The 22,804-nt window shown below is 43.3% G+C and overlaps 1 protein-coding gene across 6 annotated transcripts in view; it reads left to right on the plus strand.

Moving 5' to 3' along the window:
• The window catches only part of LOC110499160 (sorting nexin-29), a 131,133-nt gene that overhangs the window by 11,200 nt on the left and 97,129 nt on the right, over positions 1–22,804 (plus strand). For all 6 annotated transcript variants that reach the window (XR_016489446.1, XR_016489447.1, XR_016489449.1 and 3 more), the window contains 3 exons: positions 1,251–1,314; positions 1,505–1,633; positions 5,900–5,988. Coding sequence is in view for 2 of the 6 variants with exons in the window: in XM_036955984.2 (XP_036811879.1) it covers positions 1,251–1,314; positions 1,505–1,633; positions 5,900–5,988 (282 nt within the window). In the remaining 4 variants the exon portion in view is untranslated. The remainder of the gene's footprint in view (positions 1–1,250; positions 1,315–1,504; positions 1,634–5,899; positions 5,989–22,804) is intronic.

Genomic DNA, 22,804 nt, shown 5'->3' on the forward strand with positions numbered 1-22,804 from the left:
GTCTTTCAAAACTTCCTGGAATGTAAAATGCCCTGATCCAGTCAACAGTTTACACACTGTCTGTTTTCCACTCCAGAACGTGATTTGCGTAATTTCCTAAAGCTTAGCAGAGGGTAGCTCGGCTGATGCTCATATTGATGCTGTTTCCTGTGTGTGGAACACACTAAGCCTGTAATGTGAGTTAGGGCAGGGGATCTGAGTGGGGCGGCACATCTAGACCCACAGGCACATCTATGGTCATGACTCACGTCTATAGTCGAACACTCACAGATTAGGGGCTCTCAAAAGAAGAGAGCTGTGTGTGTGTATTTGTGTTTGTGTGCTTTTGTGTTTGTGTGTACAGATAGAGAACATTGTGTGCAGTAAAAAAACAAAAAACATAATGGAGTCTGCCGTTTAACTGGATCTGTAATGGGAACCATTGTCCAAATCCATACACTGCCTGCATCACACACAAACCCACATACGCACAAGCACACACACACAGTTGTAGTGCAACAGAGGGGCGCCTCTCTATAAAGCTCCTTAATGGATTGCTGGTGCTAGCTTCCTGTGGTGAACGCATGGTTGTTGTAAATGTCACACCTATTTCTGGAGCACTGATGTAGAATTGGGAGCTCCAGATATAATGGGGCTCTCCTCTACCTTCTTCTTCATCATCCTCCTCTTCACCTCCTCAACCAGGCACTTTGGGTTGTAAAACCTACTTTTTGAAATGCGTCTGGGGCCAAAACGAGCTCCACTTCTTTGCGCTTCCCTGCTGTTAATGTAGCCAAGAGCTGATCTGCATTATTCATTTGCTTTTAATTGAGTAAATACTTTGGTATTCATAAGGCTGCCGTATCTTGGCCCTTTTTCCATAGACCTACTTCTCTCAGTGCAGTGCTATATATTAGCCTATATCCATCATGTGACTAGAGAGCTGTGCTGTGACTATGGTGCTAAAGTGTGTTTGTATCTGGGCAAAGGTAGTATATTAGTAGCCTGGCTGGTCCCATGCTCTATGTTCTGGAGCTAACTCATGTGTAGTCATGACAACGACAGAAGAGTTGGCTACAGGCAGCACAGTACAGTATGGAACCAGGTTAGTATTTAGGTATCAGTCAGCTCCGCTAATGATGAGACTTAAATATGAGCCGAGCAAAAGAAATGTGAACAGTTAACACTTGTACAGAGATATATATCAATTTGTTTGGGTCTGTGTTTTGTTTGTCTCAGTGTTGTTAACGGTCTCTGTCCTCTGTCCACAGTGGAGCTCCGCCAGGCCATAGTGGCCATGATGAACAGGAAGGATGAGCTAGATGAACTGAACATGTGAGATCCTCTCTGCTAATGTTGGTGGGATGAGTTGATCTTTAATGTGAAAAATCAAGGGGAATTAAGAGCTATGTATGTATGTGGGTTTTCTGAGAGTTGTGAGCAGACTGTGAATGCCAGTGTTCTGTGTGTGTGTGTGTGACTGTATGCTAACAGTATTGTGCTGTTGTGTCCTCCGGGGCTCCAGGTCCCTGCGCAGCCTGCTGGATGGGGAGATGGAGCACTCTGCTGGGCTGAGACAGGAGACAGACGCCTTGAGGAGACGCCTGGATGAGCTGGAGGAGAGACACACAGCCAAGGTCCAGGCTCTGGGCAGGTGGGTACCAGATCGCTGGTGGTTGTTGTTCCCAGTGGCAGCTTCCCATGGCTACAGTAGGAATATTGGTGGTTAGAGACAGACAAACCCACACTCACTGGAAACAGTCTTTAGAGGTTCAATATGTGTGTTTTTAAGTGTTGAGTATGCTGCAATGTGCACTTTTTACATTTGAGTGGTTTAGTCTTTCCACTCCTCTATGCCTTCAAGACAAACTGGAAACTCCAGCCACTCAAACTCAAGTGCTATCCTCCACCCAAATCTGGCCTGATCTGATCAATAGTAGCTAAAAATACTGGCGCTGGTAAGTAAGCCCTTCCTGTGTTTGTGTCTAACAAAGCCCAGTGGACATGAGCTGGGCTGAGCTGCTCTCATAGAGGTACCCATATTGATTCAGCACAGTGAGAGGAGTGGGTACTGGACTGGTTAAGACGTGGGCCACACACTGACTGAGGCAGTGCTTCTGACGTGCATTCTGAAAGTATTCAGACCCCTTGACCTTTTCCACATTTTGTTACATTACAGCCTCATTCTAAAATGCAACAAAAAAAATCCTCATCAATCTACCCACAATACCCCATAATGAGAAAATACAAAATAAAAAAAATATTTACATAAGTATTCAGACCCTTTGCTATGAGACTCGCAATTGAGCTCAGGTGCTTCCTGTTTCCATTGATCATCCTTGAGATGTTTCTACAACTTGATTGGAGTCCACCTGTGGTAAATTCAATTGATTGGACATGAAAGCCACACACCTGTCTATATAAGGTCCCACAGTTGACAGTACATGTCAGAGCAAAAACCAAGCCAAGAGGTCAAAGGAATTGTCCGTAGAGCTCCGAGACAGGACTGTCGAGGCACAGATCTAGGGATGGGTACCAAAACATTTCTGAAGCATTGAAGGTCCTCAAGAACACAGTGACCTGAGCAATCGGGGGAGAAGGGCCTTGGTCAAGGAGGTGACCAAGAACCCGATGGTCACTCTGTCAGAGCTCTAGAGTTCCTCTGTGAAAATGGGAGACCCTTCCAGAAGGACAACCATCTCTGCAGCACTCCACTAATCAGACCTTTATGGTTGAGTGGCCAGACGGAAGCCACTCAGTAAAAGGCACATGACAGTCCACTTGGAGTTTGACAAAAGGCACCTAAAGACTCAGACCATGAGAAATAAGATTCTCTGGTCTGATGAAACCAAGATGGAACTCTTTGGCCTGAATGCTAAGCGTCACATCTGGAGGAAACCTGGCACCATCCCTACGGTGAAGCATGGTGGTGGTGGCAGCATCATGCTGTGGGGATGTTTTTCAGCGGCAGGGACTGGGAGACTAGTCTGGATCGAGGGAAAGATGAACGGAGCAAAGTACAGAGAAACCCTTGATGAAAACCTGCTCCAGAGCGCTCAGGACCTCAGACTGGACACCTTCCAACAGGACAACCACCCAAGGCGCACAGCCAAGACAACGCAGGAGTGGCTTCGGGACAAGTCTCTGAATGTCCTTGAGTGGCCCAGTCGGAGCCCAGACTTGAACCTGATCTAACATCTCTGGAGGGACGCTCCCCATCCAACCTGACAGAGCTTGAGAGGATCTGCAGAGAAGAATGGGAGAAACTCCCCAAATGCAGGTGTGCCAAGCTTGTAGCGTCATACCCAAGACGACTTAAGGCTGTAATCGCTGTGAAAGGTGCTTCAACAAAGTACTGAGTAAAGGGTCTGAATGCTTATGTAAATGTAATACTTCAGTTTAGTATAAATGTGCAAAAATTTCTAAAAACCTCATTTTTGCTTTGTCATTATGGGCTATTGTGTGTAGATTGATGAGGGGAAAAAACAATTTAATACATGTTAGAATAAGGCTGTAACGTAACAAAATGTGGAGAAAGTCAAGGGGTCTGCATACTTTCCGAATGTACGGTATGTAACACTGACTGACTGAGGCACATGTTTGCACGCACGGACACATACACACATGCAGGAAATCCTATTCCCTACCAGCATGGAGCTCCGGCCAGTCTCCCAGTGACGTTAGCAGAGCAGAAACTAGAACTCACACAGGCTGGCGGGTAGGCAGGCAGCCAGGAGAGAGGGGGCCTGGCCAAGGAGAAAGTGGTCCTCCTCTCTGTTTGGTGGGTGGTTAGAAGAAACCCACTGAGAGAAGACTAAAGAGGTTGTGAGTTTTTCTTATTGTCATTCAGCGTTTCCTGAAGGTTGTTGGGAATGGGGTATTTTGATGTACTGTAAAGACAACACCTAAGGTTTGGGCGGTTTTACTGTAGTTGTTGAGAGGATTTTAGTTGTTTTGCTGCTTTGTGAAGTCAATTATCCAGCTGTCTCAAGGGGCTACTGTACAGTTGAAGTTCTCCCACTTTGAACAATCTTCTACTGTACACTGTCTGCCTAACTTTACTGTGCTGTGGGCATTGAGGAAGAATGTTTATGAAAGGAAAACCAAAGTACATGTTTGAAGCATTGTTTGCAGAGCATATAAATAAGTGGTTCTCAAACATCTCAGTGAATCCCCTGAACTAAGTCACCTGATTCATCTAGTCAAGTGCTTGATGATTAGTTGACCATTTGTATCAGGTGTGCCATCTGTGGAATCGTTAAAATACATTGAACGAGAGGTTTGCGAACCCCTGCTCTAAATTGCTCTTAAACATCCTTTATTTTGGCTTTGTTTTGTTTTATCCTCTGAGTGTATTACTGTAATGTTTTCTCTAACTGGAGCAGCTTTATAGCATATGTTTTTTTTTATTTTTTAAGCTGTCCAATCCAAATAAAACCTCTGTGACCTCTATCCCAGAAGCCCTCAGTAGAGGTCACAGGAAGTTGTGTTGCATCTCTTCCTGCCTCTCACTCTCTCTGATATCTGGGCTTTTCCTCACCCCGTCTGAGACTCACTCCACTGATCCAATTTCACTAATGGGTTTAGAGAGCGTCCATTTAGACAGAGAGCTTTTTAGGCGGAATACCCTCCATGTTAAACGCCCTCAACGACACGTGCCAGTTGTATAATACACAGGAAGGTCAGTGCTGTAGGATGCCTTTGAAACTTTCAGGGACACTTGCACCGTAATGTACAATGATGAACCCATATAAAAACATTCTACAGTTCCAGGGAATTGAATTTGGTCAGATACTGTGGATTTGGGTGGGGTTTGTGTAATAACACAGCCTCTACATTATCCTCATAGGATGTTCTCTACGTTGTCTTTCCTTTTATATGACTTTACAGTAGAACAGACAGTGATAAACTACATAGACCCTCTTATTATATAGATATACCTGTCTGTCAATATGGAATTTCTCTCTGTTTCTACCTCTGGTTCTGTGTCTTTAGTTGCATCATTGTATCTCTACCTCTAGATGTAGAGGAGATGCGTGTTTCAGTCCAGTTCCTCAGGCGTCGGGTTCCTGAGCGAGCCATTTATAGTTTATATATCCTGCAGTACACACCCTGCAGTCAGCCTCTATCTCTCCAATGTAACATTAGACATGTACAGGAGGCGTGTGTGTGTGGGCTTACACACACAAAGCGGACCTGTGTGTATGTGAGACGGGCTTACATGAGTTAAAGCCAACCTGTGTGTTTGTGTGTGACTGTTAACCTGCCTATGACTCAGCAGGAGGGCACATTCTGAGAGATCGATGAGACGCACCTGAGCCGTGGAATCCCCTCCCTCGCCTCCGGAATGCCAGACCATTTATTACCTTTAATTAAATGGCAGCGGAATTGTGTCTCGGCTCGCCGACTCTGATAACAACGGCCCAATCGTCCCTCCGAGAGCTCGTCAGCCGGCTTTCAGAGATCTCCCATCCCGAGTGTCCTTTGTAGGGGTAAAATGGGATGCGATAAGCAGGGTACAAAGAGCAGGGGAGAAAGGCAGGTAGTTATTATTTACAGCACTGTAATTCTCTTAGATTCTGAATGATTTCCCCTCAAACCAACAGTAATCATCCGCACAGGCCCTGTAAGAACATATACCACTACACACCTTTTCTGAACATACACACACACACACACACACTTGCACCACCCTTGTGCACAGTCTCCAGTGACAGTAAGCAATCACAGAAAACCTGTAGGGCTGCATGTATAATCCAGCTCCAGAGATGGGCTGGGATTTACAAGGCTGTAAACCCGCCACAGACACAGAAACCAACACAGTTACTGTTCCTGTCTGTGTACTGTTCCAGTCTGCTGCTCTCTCTGCATGGGCCTAGGCCTTGATTCTCTGTTTGTGTGTGTGTGTGTGTGTCTGCAGGGAGAACGAGGTCCTCAAGGTCCAGCTGAAGAAATACGTGGGAGCTGTCCAGATGCTGAAGAGAGAGGGGAGCCAAGGAAACGACACTGGTAAGACCACACACACACTCTATCTCAACACTATCCAGGCGGTATCATAACCGGCCGTGATTGGGAGTCCCATCGTCATCTGGGTTAGGGTTTGGCCAGGGCAGGCCGTCATTGTAAATAAGAATTTGTTTCTTAACTGACTTGCCTAGTTAAATAAAGTTGAAATAAAATAAATACATGTATCTAAACAGGGCAGGATAAATATCTTCTCTTTTGCCTGACAAGGTCAGTGTTGCGTCACCACTCAAGGACGTCATTGGATAATAAGCCTGGTTTGAGATATGCCTCTGTGATACGTAATTCGTTTCCCTCCTTTTGTTACTTAGTCATTTTTGGGAATTTGGATAAAAGTTACTTTCTCTCATGTTGCCTGGGGATAAATCCACGCTGTGCAAAGGGTACAGAGATAAGACTGTTATATCAAAGGGAAACAAAATCAACATGGCAGATTATGTAGGGAGACAGAATGCCTAATGACATTTTGGGAGGAGAGACGGTGGTTATCAGTACTTTTCTCGGGTCCTGTCGACACTGGTATCTCTGGTATCTCCCTTCTACAGAGACAGGGATTCTCCTCAGGCACTGTGTGGGACACCCGTAAGGCACAAGGATGCCTAGGATATCGGCCAATTTAAAACGTGACTTGTGTTTTGAGAATTGTGATGTAATGTGCTTGTGGATGTTCAGCATTGTTGGGTTGTTTTTTAAGTGTTTCATATCAGGATCATTGCTTTTGTGTAAGTATCAAATATATAAATAATTTTTATATTTGTTGAAATAAATCATGTTTTTAGTTGAAAAAGGTGACTTGGCTTCTGCCACTTGTTAAGGGGAAGCATGCACACAATAGTTAGAAAAATATCCCAGACACACAGCATCTCATCTCTCAGGTCTCAGCAATTATGTAGTAGTCAGACTCGTCAAATCTCCAACATGGATGTTTGTCTAAAGTGACACGTGGAGCAATGCTCTGGGACACTGACAATGTGTAATAATGAATTGGCTTCCGGAAGGCTGTAGAATCCTGACTGAGGTTCCTTTTCGACACTAATCAAGGGCCTCCGCACAGCCGCCGCCTGATGAATTACCCACAATCCTCCTCAGCCTTTCATGGTCCCCAGTGGAGTCTGGCCCAACAGTGTACATAGTGACGCTCTTGATATAAATATCCCAATTTGGCTTTTCCCTTGTTCTCTTTCGCTTTCTTCTCTCCCTCGCTCTCTCTCTCTCTCTCTCTCTCTCTCTCTCAAATCAAATTAATTTTCAGCAGATGTCACAAAGTGCTATACAGAAAACCCCAGCCTAAAACCCCAACCTGCAAGCAATGCAGATGTAGAATCACGGTGGCTAGGAAAAACTCCCTAGAAAGGTAGGAACCTAGCAAGTAACCTAGAGAGGAATCAGGTTCTGAGGGGTGGCCAGTCCTCTTCTGGCTGTGCTGGTTGGAGATTATAAGAGTACATGGCCATTAAGGCCAGATTGTTCTTTAAGATAACCAGCAGGGTCAAATAGTAATCACAGTGATTGTAGAGGGTGCAACAGGTCAGTACCTCGGTAGTAAATGTCTGTTAGCTTTTCATAGCCGAGCTTTCAGAGATCGAGACAGCAGGTGCGGTAGAGAGAGAGAGAGTCGAAAACAGCAGGTCCGGGACAAGTTAGCACGTCCGGTGAACAGGTCAGGGTTCCATAGCCGCAGGCAGAACAGTTAAAACTGGAGCAGTAGCACGACCAGACTGGGGACAGCCAGGAGTCATCAGGCCAGGTAGTCCTGAAGCATGGTCCTAGGGCTCAGGTCCTCTGAGTGGGGAGAACCTCGCTCTCGTTCTCCATCTCTGTAGAAGTGTAGAACACAGGCATACTGAATCCCCTTTTGCGTATAAGTCAAAATAATTTCCCCCCTGCATCCCTTCTGTCTCTATTGCTAATGATGTGCCATACTCCATCAGGCTTTGGTGTTGAGTTACAGCTGAAAGAGTTGAGAGGGGAAACAATGAAATTGATGCACAAGCGCTACAATACAGGCTTTGTTTCATGTCCTGTCAACACTGTTCACCTGATCATCGCGCAGCCTTTTGAAACTCCTTTAATGATGCAGCTCAATCCAGATGTCATCTTTTGAACGCAGCTCAGGCATAGACAGGCTACTGACAACCCATCTGAAACAGCTTTCCTCTCGTTAAACTCGACGCTGTTTTCTCTTCCCCCCTCCTGACGTCTCGTCTATCCACGTTTGTTTGGATTCTCCCCAGCTGTCGCCGTAGATTGTGTGTGTCACGGTGTCTGTATGTTATTGCTGTGTGGCTGACTGACTGACAGCGGCGTGAAGGGAAGGCATGCCACATTGTTCCCATGTGGCGTGTATCATTATTTGTGGTTATGGGATGAGACAGATTGTATGGGATGATTAGTACGGTGTATATAGTCAACTAATATGTCTCTCAGTCTTTAGGAAGCTCTTAGAGAATACCCTAGAGCCACTGGCATAGTCGTGCTGTACAGTAGTTCACAGTAAGCTGTGAATTCTCTTGGGAACCTTCACAAAGTATTCACACCCTTCACTTTTTTATTTTGTTGTTTTACAGCCTGAATATTACATTTAGTTGTTTTTGTCCCTGGCCTTTCACACAATACGCCATAATGTCAAAGTGGAATAGTGTTTTGAGAATTGCTTTGGTACAAATGAATTAAAAATGAAAAGCTGAAGTGTCTTGGGTCAATAAGTATTCAAACCCTTTGTTATGGCAAGCCTAATTGTATGTGTGGGGCACATGAGTAAAAATGTGCTTAACAAGTCACGTAATAAGTTGCATTGGCTCACTCTGTGTGCATTAATAGTGTTTAACATAATTTTTTAATGACTGCCTCATGTCTGTGCCCCACACATACAATTATCGGTAAGGTCTCTGTCGAGCAGTGAATTTCAAACACAAATTCAACCACAAAGACCAGGGAGTGTTTTCCAGTGGCTTGCAAAGAAGGACACCTATTAGTAGAAAAAAAGCAGGCATTGAATATCCCTTTAAGCAGGTAAAGCTCTTCTTTTCTTTTTTTTGTTGAATTTTACCCCTTTTTCTCCCCAATTTCATGGTATCCAATTGTTATAGTAGCTACTATCTTGTCTCTTCGCTACAACTCCCGTACGGGCTCGGGAGAGACGAAGGTTGAATGTCATGCGTCCTCCGATACACAACCCAACCAGCCGCACTGCTTCTTAACACAGCGCGCATCCAACCCGGAAGCCAGCCGCACCAATGTGTCGGAGGCTACACCGTGCACCTGGCAACCTTGGTTAGCGCGCACTGCGCCCGGTCCGCCACAGGAGTCGCTGGTGCGCGATGAGACAAGGGCATCCCTACCGACCAAGCCCTCCCTAACCCGGACGACGCTAGGCCAATTGTGCGTCGCCCCACGGACCTCCCGGTCGCGGCCGGTTACGACAGAGCCTGGGCGCGATGGCACAGCTGGCACAGCTGGCGCTGCAGTACAGCGCCCTTAACCACTGCGCCACCCGGGAGGCCTGCATGGTAAAGCTCTTAATTAACACTTTGGATTGTGTATCAATACAACCAGTACCTACAAGGATACAGGTGTCCTTTCTAACTCAGTTGCTGGAGAGGAAGGAAACCGCTCAGGGATTTCACCATGAGGCCAATGGTGACTTTAAAACAGTTACACAGTTTAATGGCTGTGATAGGAGAAAACTGAGGATGGATCAACATTGTAGTTACTCCACAATACTAACCTAATTGACAGAGTGAAAAGACTGAATACAAATATTCCAAAACATGCATCCTGTTTGCAACAAGGCACTTAAGTAATACTGCAAAAAAAATACAATGTGTAATGTTTGGGGCAAATCCGATACAACACATTACTGAGTACCACTCTCAATATTTTCAATTATAGTGGTGGCTGCATCATGTTATGGGTATGCTTGTGATCTGGGGAGTTTTTCAGGATAACAAATACATGTAATGGAGCTAAGCACAGGCAAAATCCTAAAGGAAAACCTGCTTCAGTCTGCTTTCCACCAGACACTGGAAGATTAATTTACCTTTCAGCAGGACAATAACATAAAACACATTGTCAAATCTACACTGGAGTTGCTTACCAAGAAGACAGTGAGTAGCTTGAAAATCTACTTGAAAATCTATGGCAAGACCTGATTTTGTTTAGCAATGATCAACAACCAATTTGACAGAGCTAGAAGAGTTTTGAAAAGAATAATGTGCAAATGTTGCACAATCCAGGTGTGGAAAGCTCTTAGAGACTCACCCAGAAAGACTCACATCTGTAATTGCTGCCAAATGAGGTTCTAACATATATTGACTTAGGGGGTTGCATAGTTATCTAATCAAGATATGAGTATTTTATTATTCCAGATGTTTTACTTTCTGAGGACACTGTACTTCCATTTCCGAGCATGCAATACATATGAACATTTTCTATACAGATTGTTTAGCTAAACTCGCTGTAGGCTTGAGATATGCATCAATTTAGCAGTGGTTCCCCATATTTCAAGTATTAAAATCCAATGAAGTAAGCGAAATCCGAGTACGAATAAACCAATGAAACACTGGCCACAGAGGCATGATATGAGGGTCAACTTTCTCTGTCCCAAGGTAACGATTCAACCTTCTTCATTTCATCTTTGTGATTCTCTCCTTCCAGTATCTGTTTACATTTAAGGTATTAATCTCAAACGCATATTATTTCTTCTTCTCCTAAATTAGATTTAGGCGCTCTCTGACCCCTGCTAGATTCATCTGTGCTGGAGCGTCTCACTTCATACGCTTTAATACCTCCATTTATAAGAAGCCCTCGACAGGTGGGATTAATCTCAGTTCAGAAAACAGATTACGACGGCAGTTAAAAACGAATCAACACACAAAGTGACGTTGCTTCTCATGCTCCTTTGACAGACAGACAAGCTACTTAATGAAGGAAGCAACCAGTAGCATTTTTCACCTACGTGACTCAGGCCGCCAGAGATATGTTACTAATTCATTACACACACACACACACACACTGTCATATCTATCAGACCTTCCACGCCGTAGGGTCATTGGTGTGTGTGTGTGTGTACGCGCCCGCACATGTGTAATGGTGTTTATTGTGTTTGTGTTGACCAATGTCAGTTCCTGGGGGTTGACATGGGATGAGTGTTTATTAAACAGATGGTGTGTGTAAGGGAGATTGGGGTTTGTGCCACCACCATGGAGCCTCTTAATGAAACAGAACTGTGTGTGTGTGCGTGCGTATTAATTTATTTTGCTTGAATAGAGAGGCTCGTTTATTAAACCAGAAAGTGTGTGTTGGTGTGTGAGAGGCTCTTTATTAACCAGCCGGTGTGTGTTTACCTGGGTGGAGAGGTGTTACAGAGACAGGTTGGCCAAGGTGTTCAGCTGAAGGGGACCGGGTGGGGCAGCAGGTCTCATCACCTGAGCTGTACAGTGTTAATGAACATTTTAATCAACGACCGCATGCCAGAGATGGTTCAGTGTCATTATGTACTGTAGCCTCCCACCTGGCCAATCTTCATGAGGGGGAGATGATAGGGCAAGAAAAGGGAGAGTAGACGGGGTGAAGTGGGAGATGAGGGGGTGGTTGAGGGTGGCGGGGAGAGTAAGAGGGGACAGGGCCTCAGGCTGCTACAGGGCATCAGGTGAAATACCTGGAGGAGACCTCCAAGATGCACCTCTCTTCTATGTCTCCCGTGGTGTTTATCAGCTAGACCTATCCTTCCAACACCTGGTCCCCTATGCACGCATGAACACACACTTGCATGGATGCGCACACACACACACACACACACAGTCAGTAAGGGATTACATCTGGCTCCAGTCTGGGGAACCTGTGTTGTATTAACAGGGTAGCCAGTCATTTACTGCATGACTGCCCAGCCTGATAACCATTTGATATTCAGCATGCAGAGGAGAGGAGTGCCAAACACTGTTCAGATGAAAGGATGGGGAAAATGTGGTGTGGGCACGTAGGCTGTTCTTTACTAAACTTGTTTTGTCATTGTCACAAAGTCACTGGGTGGAGTAGCTGCGTGTGTCTGTGTGTGTGACTCTGGGAGGGAACTCATTCTAACTGTGTTTGTGTGTGTGACCTGGAGCTGGGTGATATTGACAGAAATCACAACAAATTTACTGAATTATCACACTAACAATAAATGGAATGATATGTTCATAACATTTAATGTGCACCACAGTCATTTTTTAAATATTACCCTTTAAACTACTACTACTATTTTGAATGTTGTAGCTATCAATTGTTAACCATCACAAATATTAGCAAATGTTTCATTTCAAACTTCATATTTTTCTATTAGGGCCCTATAGGTTATTTATCATAATGAACTATATCAGCAAAATGTCCACAATAAGTTGTCAGTATTGATAATTTTAGGTTTATCGTCCCAGCTCTACTGTGTACTCTGAGTGTGTGTTTTATAATCACACCAACAGCTGTATGTGTCAGCCACCTGCCGTTACTCAGATTAAACTCAACTTCAGAGGGCCTGCGCAGCACCGCTGCAAAACACTGTGGCAGCTCGCAAGATGGGCGGGGCTTAGGGATGTCACAGAGACTTCAGAGGCGCTGGGCAGTGACCATAATCAAAGTTAATCGGTGATCTCCCAGGGATACAGAGATAGGTGATAATGAAATCAAGGAGACACCCTGCTGCCAGCAACGGTTTGGGTCTCACTGTGCGTAACTTTCAGATGCACCTGTACTACCATTACTGTACCCCAGTTCCACCTCGCAAAGTTTGCATTTCCTTCTCATTTAACTACTCAAAGTACAGGACTTTCCAACTGTTGGCGATGACGTAGTGGTGGAGAGTCGACTCCAAAATAATTGATTCCTCGACTCCTTACACATCGACTCCCGGTGTCGACTCCCATTTCTGAATATCAAGATTAGATTATTAGTGAAGAGAACGAGCATGAAGAGCAAGCTCGAGTCTGTATCACATTAGTGGAAACCAAATTTGTTCTCAGGGCAGGCCTGCTGGTTTTGACTAGCAGAAGTAACTTTTTGTAGCCGGTTAAGAGAACTTACACAGTAGGTTAGGATAATTATCGTGGCAGGTTGGGAGTATTAGGTTAAGGTTAGGAAAGGGTTAGATAAAATTATCCCCGAGCAACACGACAACCAGCTCTGCCCTGAGAACTGTCTTGATTTCCACTAATGCGATGCTGCCAGGGCGAGGGAGAGAGAGAAGGGGACAGGCAAACTGTGGTGCGCATACACTACTGGTCAAAAGTTTTAGAACACCTACTCATTCAAGGGATTTTCTTTATTTTTACTGTTTTCTAGATTGTAGAATAATAGTGAAGACATCAAAACTATGAAATAACACATATGGAATCATGTAGTTATTTTATATTTGAGATTCTTCAAATAGCCACCCTTTGCCTTGATTACAGCTTTGCCCACTCTTGCCCCCCCCCCCCCCCCCCCCATGCAAGTGTAATTAAATGAGCAGTTAGCATTTGATTAAAGCTGTGATTAAATGTGATTCATCATGTGTATCATCATAATCTGATGATATGGAACATGCGGTACATGTTACGCTACACACCAAATATAGGCTACATCTGCTGGCTCTTGCGCTTGATGTTCCATATTTCTATGTATTACGATTCCATTGTATCAATCAGATTAGTGTTTTGTTGTTCAAAGAGCTCTTTGAACTTGTTCATGAATTTTTCAAACCTGACGTTTTGTTATGGTGTTATCAGCTGAATCAGTTTTAATTGAGTGTGTTGTTTGATAGCCTGGCGTCGAGCCACGCTCTTTGGTTTAGAAGTCGTGAAGGGTTGGATTAGAGCAGATTTCTCATCAGAACGGGGAGAATTCTGTTTCTCCGTTGAACTTGATTCTATTTTGCACAATGTTCAGGGCCTTACAGAATATCTGGAAACCTTTGTGTCATATAACGGGGATTAGGTGTGAACTACTAACGACTGTGAACCCAAATAAGGAAGGTATTTGTAAAGCGTTATACTTCTATCAAATTAGTTGTCAAATGAAAGATAAGAGTCTATATTTTGGAAGAATGAAGGCATAGATATATTTTTCAACTATTTTCCATCTTAAAAATGAGGCATAAGTAAAGGCTTTGATTTCTGGAAAAGCAGATGGAGAAGGGATTTTAGAAAAAACATATACTAGAAAAAGTCTTAGGGCATCAGAAATACAGTCGTGGTCAAAAGTTGAGAATGACACAAATATACATTTTCACAAAGTCTGATGCCTCAGTTTGTTTGATGGCAATTTGCTTATACTCCAGAATGAAGAGTGATCAGATGAATTCCAATGAATTGCAAAGTCCCTCCCCCAAACATTTCCACTGCATTTCAGCCCTGCCACAAAAGGCCTAAGAACACAGCCATGAATAAAGAATAGTACCAACACATCCTCCGAGAGCAACTTCTCCCAACCATCCAGGAACAGTTTGGTACCGAACAATGCCTTTTCCAGCATGATGGAGCACCTTGCCCTAAGGCAAAAGTGATAACTAAGTGGCTCGGGGAACAAAACATCGATATTTTGGGCCCATGGCCAGGAAACTCCCCAGACCTTAATCCCATTGAGAACTTGTGGTCAATCCTCAGGAGGTGGGTGGACAAACAAAAACCCACAAATTCTGATAAACTCCAAGCATTGATTATGCAAGAATGGGCTGCCATCAGTCTGGATGTGGCCCAGAAGTTTATTGACAGCATGCCAGGGTGGATGGCAGAGGTCTTGAAAAAGAAGGGTCAACACAGCATCAACTTCATGTAATTGTCAATAAAAGCCATTGACACTTATGAAATGCATGTAATTATACTTCAGTATTCTATACTAACATCTGACAAAAATATCTAAAGACACTAAGGCAGCAGACTTTGAAAATGTATATTTGTGTCATTCTCAAAACTTTTGGCCACGACTGTACATCAAAAGACAAGAATGTTGACGTAAAGGTCAAGGCTGACTGCGACAGAGCCTGGACTCGAACCAGGATCTGTAGTGGCACAGCTAGCACTGCGATGCAGTCCCTTAGACCACTGCGCCTCTCGGGAGGCCCTGTGTTTTTATGTTTTGTAGTAAAACAGATATAGGAAAATAAGTTTGATCAATCATCAACTAATTAGTAGACAATTAGTAGCCATCTTTCTCTCTCTTTGCCTCTCTCTCACATTCCAGTTAATGTCACCTTTCCCAGCTTTTACTGACACCTACATGAGTCCCCTCTGCTTCCATTTACTGTAACCAGTATCCTCACCCACTGAGCACTGGCCAACACCGGACGTCATTGAAATTTGGTCAGTCCACCCTGGCGGACCGGAATAGACCAAATCTGAACCTCTTATAGATGTGTTTCACAAGTTTGGATAGTACAGTACGGTGAGTACAGTACAATACAGTAGTAGAGTACAATACAGGTCAGTACAGTAAAGAAAAGTAGATTATAGTACAGTAGAGCAGGTCCCCAAACTGTGGCATTTTTGGGGTTGGAACTCAGTCCGGCTTTCAACTTACTCTTGAAAGTTGTAATAGTAGAATTCACTAATAGAATCCTTCTGTCATGTCAGTCATTGCATACCTTCGAGTTATTTATTTGTCCAGATGAAGCGCATGTTTTTTTAGCCCATAGAACAAAATCTAATGTAACTTAAATATCACATGGATACACATTAGACATGGCAAAATGTATAGAAATGCAAGAACATGAGCTGTAAAACTGCAAATGGTCTCTGCACCTCATGGCAAAATGTATAGAAATGCAGGAAATACGGTTTTAAACCTGCAACATTTTCTCTCTGTCAACAAGTGGGGTGTAAACAGTTTGTCTCATGAACAGTGCTTGTGCCCATAGGGGTTCCCCAATGCTGGAAGGGGGGCCTGAGTAAAAAAGTTTGGGAACCCCTGCAGTAGAGTACAGTATAATGTACTGTACTGAACTCTACTGTGCTGATCTCTGCTCTACTCTGCACTGTCCAAACTTGTGAAACATGTGGAGAATGACATTCATATCCATAATTATGCATCTCTGTGTCGTATAGATCAGGGACCCATGATGTAATTCCGTTACTGGGTGTAAATCCACTTCACATACTGTAGTTCAATAACCAAAATATACTTTTTCAATCTCAAGGTGTCATGTAATAGCTGACACCCCATTCTTTTCTGCAGACATCTTTGAATCTTAATACAGAGCAGATATTGTGAGTCTTTGGAAAATTGACTCGCATAAGAACCTGAGGTAGATTGTATGCTAATTCAGCTACTGAAGATCACATCTGCACAGTTCTTCCACTAAATTAGTTTTTGTAAATTTTTCTGTGGAAATTGTTCAAAGTAGTCATTGTACATAGAGCTGTATGGTTTGTTAAAATTTGAAATGAGTGTTTTTTTTGTTTGTCATACGTTTTTAAAGTGAAAAAAAAAAAGAGTAAAAGTGTAATTCCATTACAGTGGAATTGTCCATATGTTTATAACATGCCAGGCATAGTGAAAAGCACAGGTGAGTTTTGCTTCAAGTCCTAAAGCATTACTTTAAATAGGACGGAAATCAAATCTCTGATTGAAATATTGAACACTGGAAACTGGCCCATGAAATCCCTGTCCTCCGTTCGAAATCGTCTGTAATGGTAGTTGTAGGGAGATGAAATGTTATTTATGTTGGATTGTCTTTAGGCCGACCTCTTGACCTGATTTAACAGGCTGGATTTGAGTAATGGGCCTCTGGAGATTCTCACATGAGAGGGAGAGAGAGAAGTAGCAGTGGAAGTAGCCGAGTAGAGGGAGAGAACAAAGAGGGAGAGGGAACAAAGAGGAGAATGAGATAAGTACAGTATACCTGGAGTTTTAGCTGTGGCAAAAGAAACGTTCCTTTCATCCTCGCAGGTAGAGAAGTTTGAATGCGAGTGCTCTTCTTTGTGTTAGTCTGAATATGAAACACAGTGTTAGGGAATGTTGGGGCTGCTGTTGACACCTGCACAACACTTCCTGGAACTTCATTGGCTAATGAGCGTGTGGCTGCCAACACAACAAGGCAGGAAATATTAAAGGCTGCTGTTGGAAACCAGGATCTTAATATAGATTTGTAATCAACAGATCAGCAGAGATGATTTAACAGACATGTTAAAGTAAATACTGAGACAGATAATCAACTGACTATCTGGGATATGTCAAAGTAGCCTAAATACTCAGGCGTTTATCAACAGAATAGCTGGGTAGATTTCACGTCTGTCAAAGTAAATAGGCAACTGTACTTTCCATACAGTGGTTATTAGACAGCTTCTTTCACTGTCATCCTATCTAGAATGGTAGAGAATTTCTAATCAATGTACTATAATGGTAGAAGAGAAGGTAGCAGTAATCATCATTATGCTAACATAATTGTCTCTCTCTAATATCTAATGGAAGTTTAATTTCCACCATAATTGTCTGCCCTCCTGATTTAAATCAGATATTCACAGGGGTGTTTGTTAACCATAGTTGCTTAATAAAGTTGCTGCTTGTATCTTTTCTTTCCTAGTAGTGTCTGGATGCATGTGTGACATATTAACGTTTCTTCTCCCACCTAGATAATGCATGGATCGCTCCTTCCTACCCATCCTGACTGCTCTGCTATATCTTTAACCCATAGATGGCAGTGTTTCCATGACTCCATATGAGCCCTGTCCTGTATGGTGAGGGGTGTGAACCTGGGGAGCAGAGCAGACAGGCCCTGACAGCTCTCCCTAATGTAGATTTACCATAATGTCCTTGTAGGAAATGAGATGTACAGTGTTAAATAGTTTGGAAAGACATTTGACACATCTTGCGCCGCTGCCTGCGATGACCTTGCTGTAGAACCACAGACCAAAACGCTTCAGACTGCCTTTGAGTAATGACGCTAATGATTGGGACCAGAAAATTCATCCTTTTCTCTATCTGGCACCTCTGATTTTAACCTGTTGATAAGTTGGCTTTGGTCTAACTGGACAGAAACGACTATATAGTAATATTTCCTTTAACTGTTCACCCCGACCCGCCTCTGTGCTTCTTCCCTCTCTGGTCTCTCAATTAATACTTCCTTTGTTCCTGTAGCCATAGAGAGGCAGCGATCTGTTTTATTTTTATCCGCACAAAGAGGGGAGGCCGAAAAGGTTTTATTTTTAAAAGGAGATGTCATTCTCTGTTGAGGACTGTTAACTTTAAAATGGTCCTTGCTGCGGTGCTGTCAGAATTTACGCGTCTCTTTGTGATGTAACGGACTGATGACGGCTAACTGAAGTTTTAGGAAAGTTGTTCCAGCAGGTCGCATCAAATCATCAGACAGGATGTTTAGGTTCAGTAAGTAACAACTCGTATGAGATGAGGACATTCATTAGTAGTCAGCGATTCTCACCTGCAGCGAGGCATAACACACACACAACCACACACACATACAGTGCCAGGATTTTTTATGAATTTATTTGCAAATTATGGTGGAAAATAAGTATTTGGTCAATAACAGAAGTTTCTCAATACTTTGTTATATACCCTTTGTTGGCAATGACAGAGGTCAAACGTTTTCTGTACGTCTTCACAAGGTTTTCACACACTGTTGCTGGTATTTTGGCCCATTCCTCCATGCAGATCTCCTCTAGAGCAGTGATGTTTTGGGGCTGTTGCTGGGCGACACAGACTTTCAACTCCCTCCAAAGATTTTCTATGGGGTTGAGATCTGGAGACTGGCTAGGCCACTCCAGGACCTTGAAATGCTTCTTACAAAGCCACTCCTTCGTTGCCCGGGCGGTGTGTTTGGGATCATTGTCATGCTGAAAGACCCAGCCACGTTTCATCTTCAATGCCCTTGCTGATGGAAGGAGGATTTCACTCAAAATCTCAAGATACATGGCCCCATTAATTCTTTCCTTTACACGGATCAGTCGTCCTGGTCCCTTTGCAGAAAAACAGCCCCAAAGCATGATGTTTCCACCCCCATGCTTCACAGTAGGTATGGTGTTCTTTGGATGCAACTCAGCATTCTTTGTCCTCCAAACACGACAAGTTGAGTTTTTACCAAAAAGTTATATTTTGGTTTCATCTGAACAATATGATATTCTCCCAATCTTCTTCTGGATCATCCAAATGCTCTCTAGCAAACTTCAGACGGGCCTGGACATGTACTGGCTTAAGCAGGGGGACACGTCTGGCACTGCAGGATTTGAGTCCCTGGCGGCGTAGTGTGTTACTGATGGTAGGCTTTGTTACTTTGGTCTCAGCTCTCTGCAGGTCATTCACTAGGTCCCCCCGTGTGGTTCTGGGATTTTTGCTCACCGTTTTTGTGATCATTTTGACCCCACGGGGTGAGATCTTGCGTGGAGCCCCAGATTGAGGGAGATTATCAGTGGTCTTGTATGTCTTCCATTTCCTAATAATTGCTCCCACAGTTGATTTCTTCAAACCAAGCTGCTTACCTATTGCAGATTCAGTCTTCCCAGCCTGGTGCAGGTCTACAATTTTGTTTCTGGTGTCCTTTGACAGCTCTTTGGTCTTGGCCATCATTAAAAATCCTACAATGTGATTTTCTGGATTTTTTTTCTCATTTTGTTTGTCATAGGCGAAGTGTACCTATGATGAAAATTACAGGCCTCATCTTTTTAAGTGGGAGAACTTGCACAATTGGTGGCTGACTAAATACTTTTTTGCCCCACTGTATTCACCCCCTTTGCTATGAAACATTTAAATAAGATATGGTGCCAATTATTACCAATTACCAATTATCTTCAGAAGTAACAATTAGTTAAATAAAGTCCACCTGTGTGCAATCTAAGTGCCACATGATCTGTCACATGATCTCAGTATATATACACCTGTTCTGAAAGGCCCCAGACCACCAAGCAAGCGGCACCATGAAGACCAAGAAGCTCTCCAAACAGGTCAGGGACAAGGTTGTGGAGAAGTACAGATCAGGGTTGGGTTATAAAAAAATATCAGAAACTTTGAACATCCCACGGAGCACCATTTAAATCCATTATTAAAAAATTGAAAGAATATTGTACCACAACAAACCTGCAAAGAGAGGGCCGCCCACCAAAATTCACGGACCAGGCAAGGAGGGCACGAATCAGAGACCCGGAAGGAACTGCAAAGCTCCACAGCAGAGATTGGAGTATCTGTCATAGGATCACTTTAAGTCGTACTCTCCACAGAGCTGGGCTTTACGGAAGAGTGGCCAGAAAAAAAGCCATTGCTTAAAGAAAAAAATAATCAAACATGTTTGGTGTTCGCCAAAAGGCATGTGGGAGAATCTCCAAACATATGGAAGAAGGTACTCTGGTCAGATGAGACTGAAATTTAGCTTTTTGGCCATCAAGGAAAGCGCTATGTCTGGCACGAATTCAACACTTCATCACCCCAAGAATACCATCCGATGAAAAACATTGGATGTTTTTCATCGGGCAGGGACTGGGAAACTGGTCAGAATGGAATGAATGATGGATAGCGCTAAATACAGGGAAATTCTTGAGGGAAACCTGTTTCAGTCTTCCAGAGATTTGAGACTGGGACGGAGGACAATGACCCTAAGCATACTGCTAAAGCAACACTCGAGGAGTTTAAATGGAAACATGTAAATGTCATGGACTGGCCTAGTCAAAGCCCAGACCTCAATCCAATTGAGAATCTGTGGTATGAATGAAATATTTCTGTACACCAGCGGAACCCATCCTACTTGAAGGAGCTGGAGCAGTTTTGCCTTGAACAATGGGCAAGAATCCCAGTGGCTCGATGTGCCAAGCTTATAGAGACATACCCCAAGAGACTTGCAGCTGTAATTGCTGCAAAAGGTATGGATGTATGGACTTTGGAGGGGTGAATGGTTATGCACACTCAAGTTTTCTGTTTTTTTGTCTTATTTCTGGTTTGTTTCACCCCCCAAAATTGTGCATCTTCAAAGTGGTAGGCATGTTGTGTAAATCAAATGACACAAACCCCCCAAAATCTATTTTAATTCCAGGTTGTAAGGCAACAAAATAGGAACAATGGTAAGGGGGTGAATACTTTCGCAAGCCACTGTACATCCAAACACACGCACACCGCTCTCCGAGGGTGTCTCAGGGAGAGTTGCGATATGCAGAAAGCACATTTCCAGTTCACACATGAGTATTAATACACACTTGAAATAGGACAAAAATAAGCACCCACCAAATTATTATTATTATTATTTGAAGTGTGTGTTTTTAATGCCCAGAGAGTGACAGGAAAGGTCTTCCGTCAAACGGTGTGTGTTTTTGAGAGAGACTCCTTGTTCTCATAATAGCCTAGTGATAACATCAAAATATCACAAAGCCCTCTGCCAGCACTAACAGCAATCATCTCTCTCTCCCCTCCCTGACTCTCTTTCTCTCTCTCTCCATGTGCCACTCTCTTCCCCCCCTTCTCTCGGTCTCTCATCTCCATCTCTCTCTCCATGTGCCTCTCTCTTCCCCCCTTCTCTCTAAAAATAGGAAATGTCTAAATTACACTTGCTAATAGGATGCGGCGGCAGCTTTTTCTCTCTCCTTGTCTTCAGTCTAATTCTGCATCAGGGACAGAGCACATTTCACTTGATACCAAATGAAAGGCTTTTTCTTATCGACTGTTAAAAGAAGAGTGATGAGGGAATGGGAGGAGTGTCTGAACTTCAGTTGGGGGGTAGAGAGAGTGGTTTATAGAGCGAGAGGAAGTGTGCTATATACAGCCAGATCCTCTTTTCCTTTTATCTTCTCCTTTACTGTAGTGGATGTCCCTCCATCATCTTTAAACAGATAATAGTTAATACTCCCCTCTGCCTCTAGAACTCCCCTCTGCCTCTAGAACTCCCCTCTGCCTCTAGACTAAATACCAGGACAAGCCTCAATCCCAGTCACAATCGACTGTTAAAATGTAATACAATACACACCAGGCAACTCTGGGCTTCCTTTAGTTTCCTACAATGCAATGTACTTATGTTCTGAAAGCTTTTTATTGTCTGCAGAATGTTGTCTGGTTCTTCTCCTATCAAAATACATTGTAGATGCACAGTAAAGTTAAATCATGGTACACTGTAGCCTAGATTGTGTTACTGGAAATCATGTTTGTGCATTCAGCCTTTCATTTGTTAGAAAACACATTTCATGTTGTGTATAGTACAAAACAAACAACATGACTATCATAGCATCCACGCACACCATATTCATAGGATCAATCACCAACCTCATAGTCCTCAGCTATCTCTGTGTGTATTGTGGGAATCCATGTGTCTGATGTTGGAGCTCAGTAATGATCTTCAAATCAAATTTTATTTGTCACATGCGCCGAATACAACAGGTGTACTGTAGACCTGACAGTGAAATATTTACTTACAAACCCAACACTAGATATGATATGCAGACACTCTTGGAAGAAAATGTAACTTAAATGGAAAATGTGTTTGTCATTAAAAACCAACACATTGTTCTGGAGAGTCCCCTGCTGATTATAGACCCATAGGTTTAAAATTTGGGACAATAAAATAATAACACAGCATACTAAGCAATAGAATGGGAAGACTTGATACATACAGTGCCTTGCGAAAGTATTCGGCCCCCTTGAACTTTGCGACCTTTTGCCACATTTCAGGCTTCAAACATAAAGATATAAAACTGTATTTTTTTGTGAAGAATCAACAACAAGTGGGACACAATCATGAAGTGGAACGACATTTATTGGATATTTCAAACTTTTTTAACAAATCAAAAACTGAAAAATTGGGCGTGCAAAATTATTCAGCCCCCTTAAGTTAATACTTTGTAGCTCCACCTTTTGCTGCGATTACAGC

Source organism: Oncorhynchus mykiss, chromosome 20 (genome assembly GCF_057628025.1).
Source record: "Oncorhynchus mykiss isolate SJ-2025 chromosome 20, ASM5762802v1, whole genome shotgun sequence".
In the NCBI taxonomy this organism is placed as follows: Eukaryota; Metazoa; Chordata; class Actinopteri; order Salmoniformes; family Salmonidae; genus Oncorhynchus; species Oncorhynchus mykiss.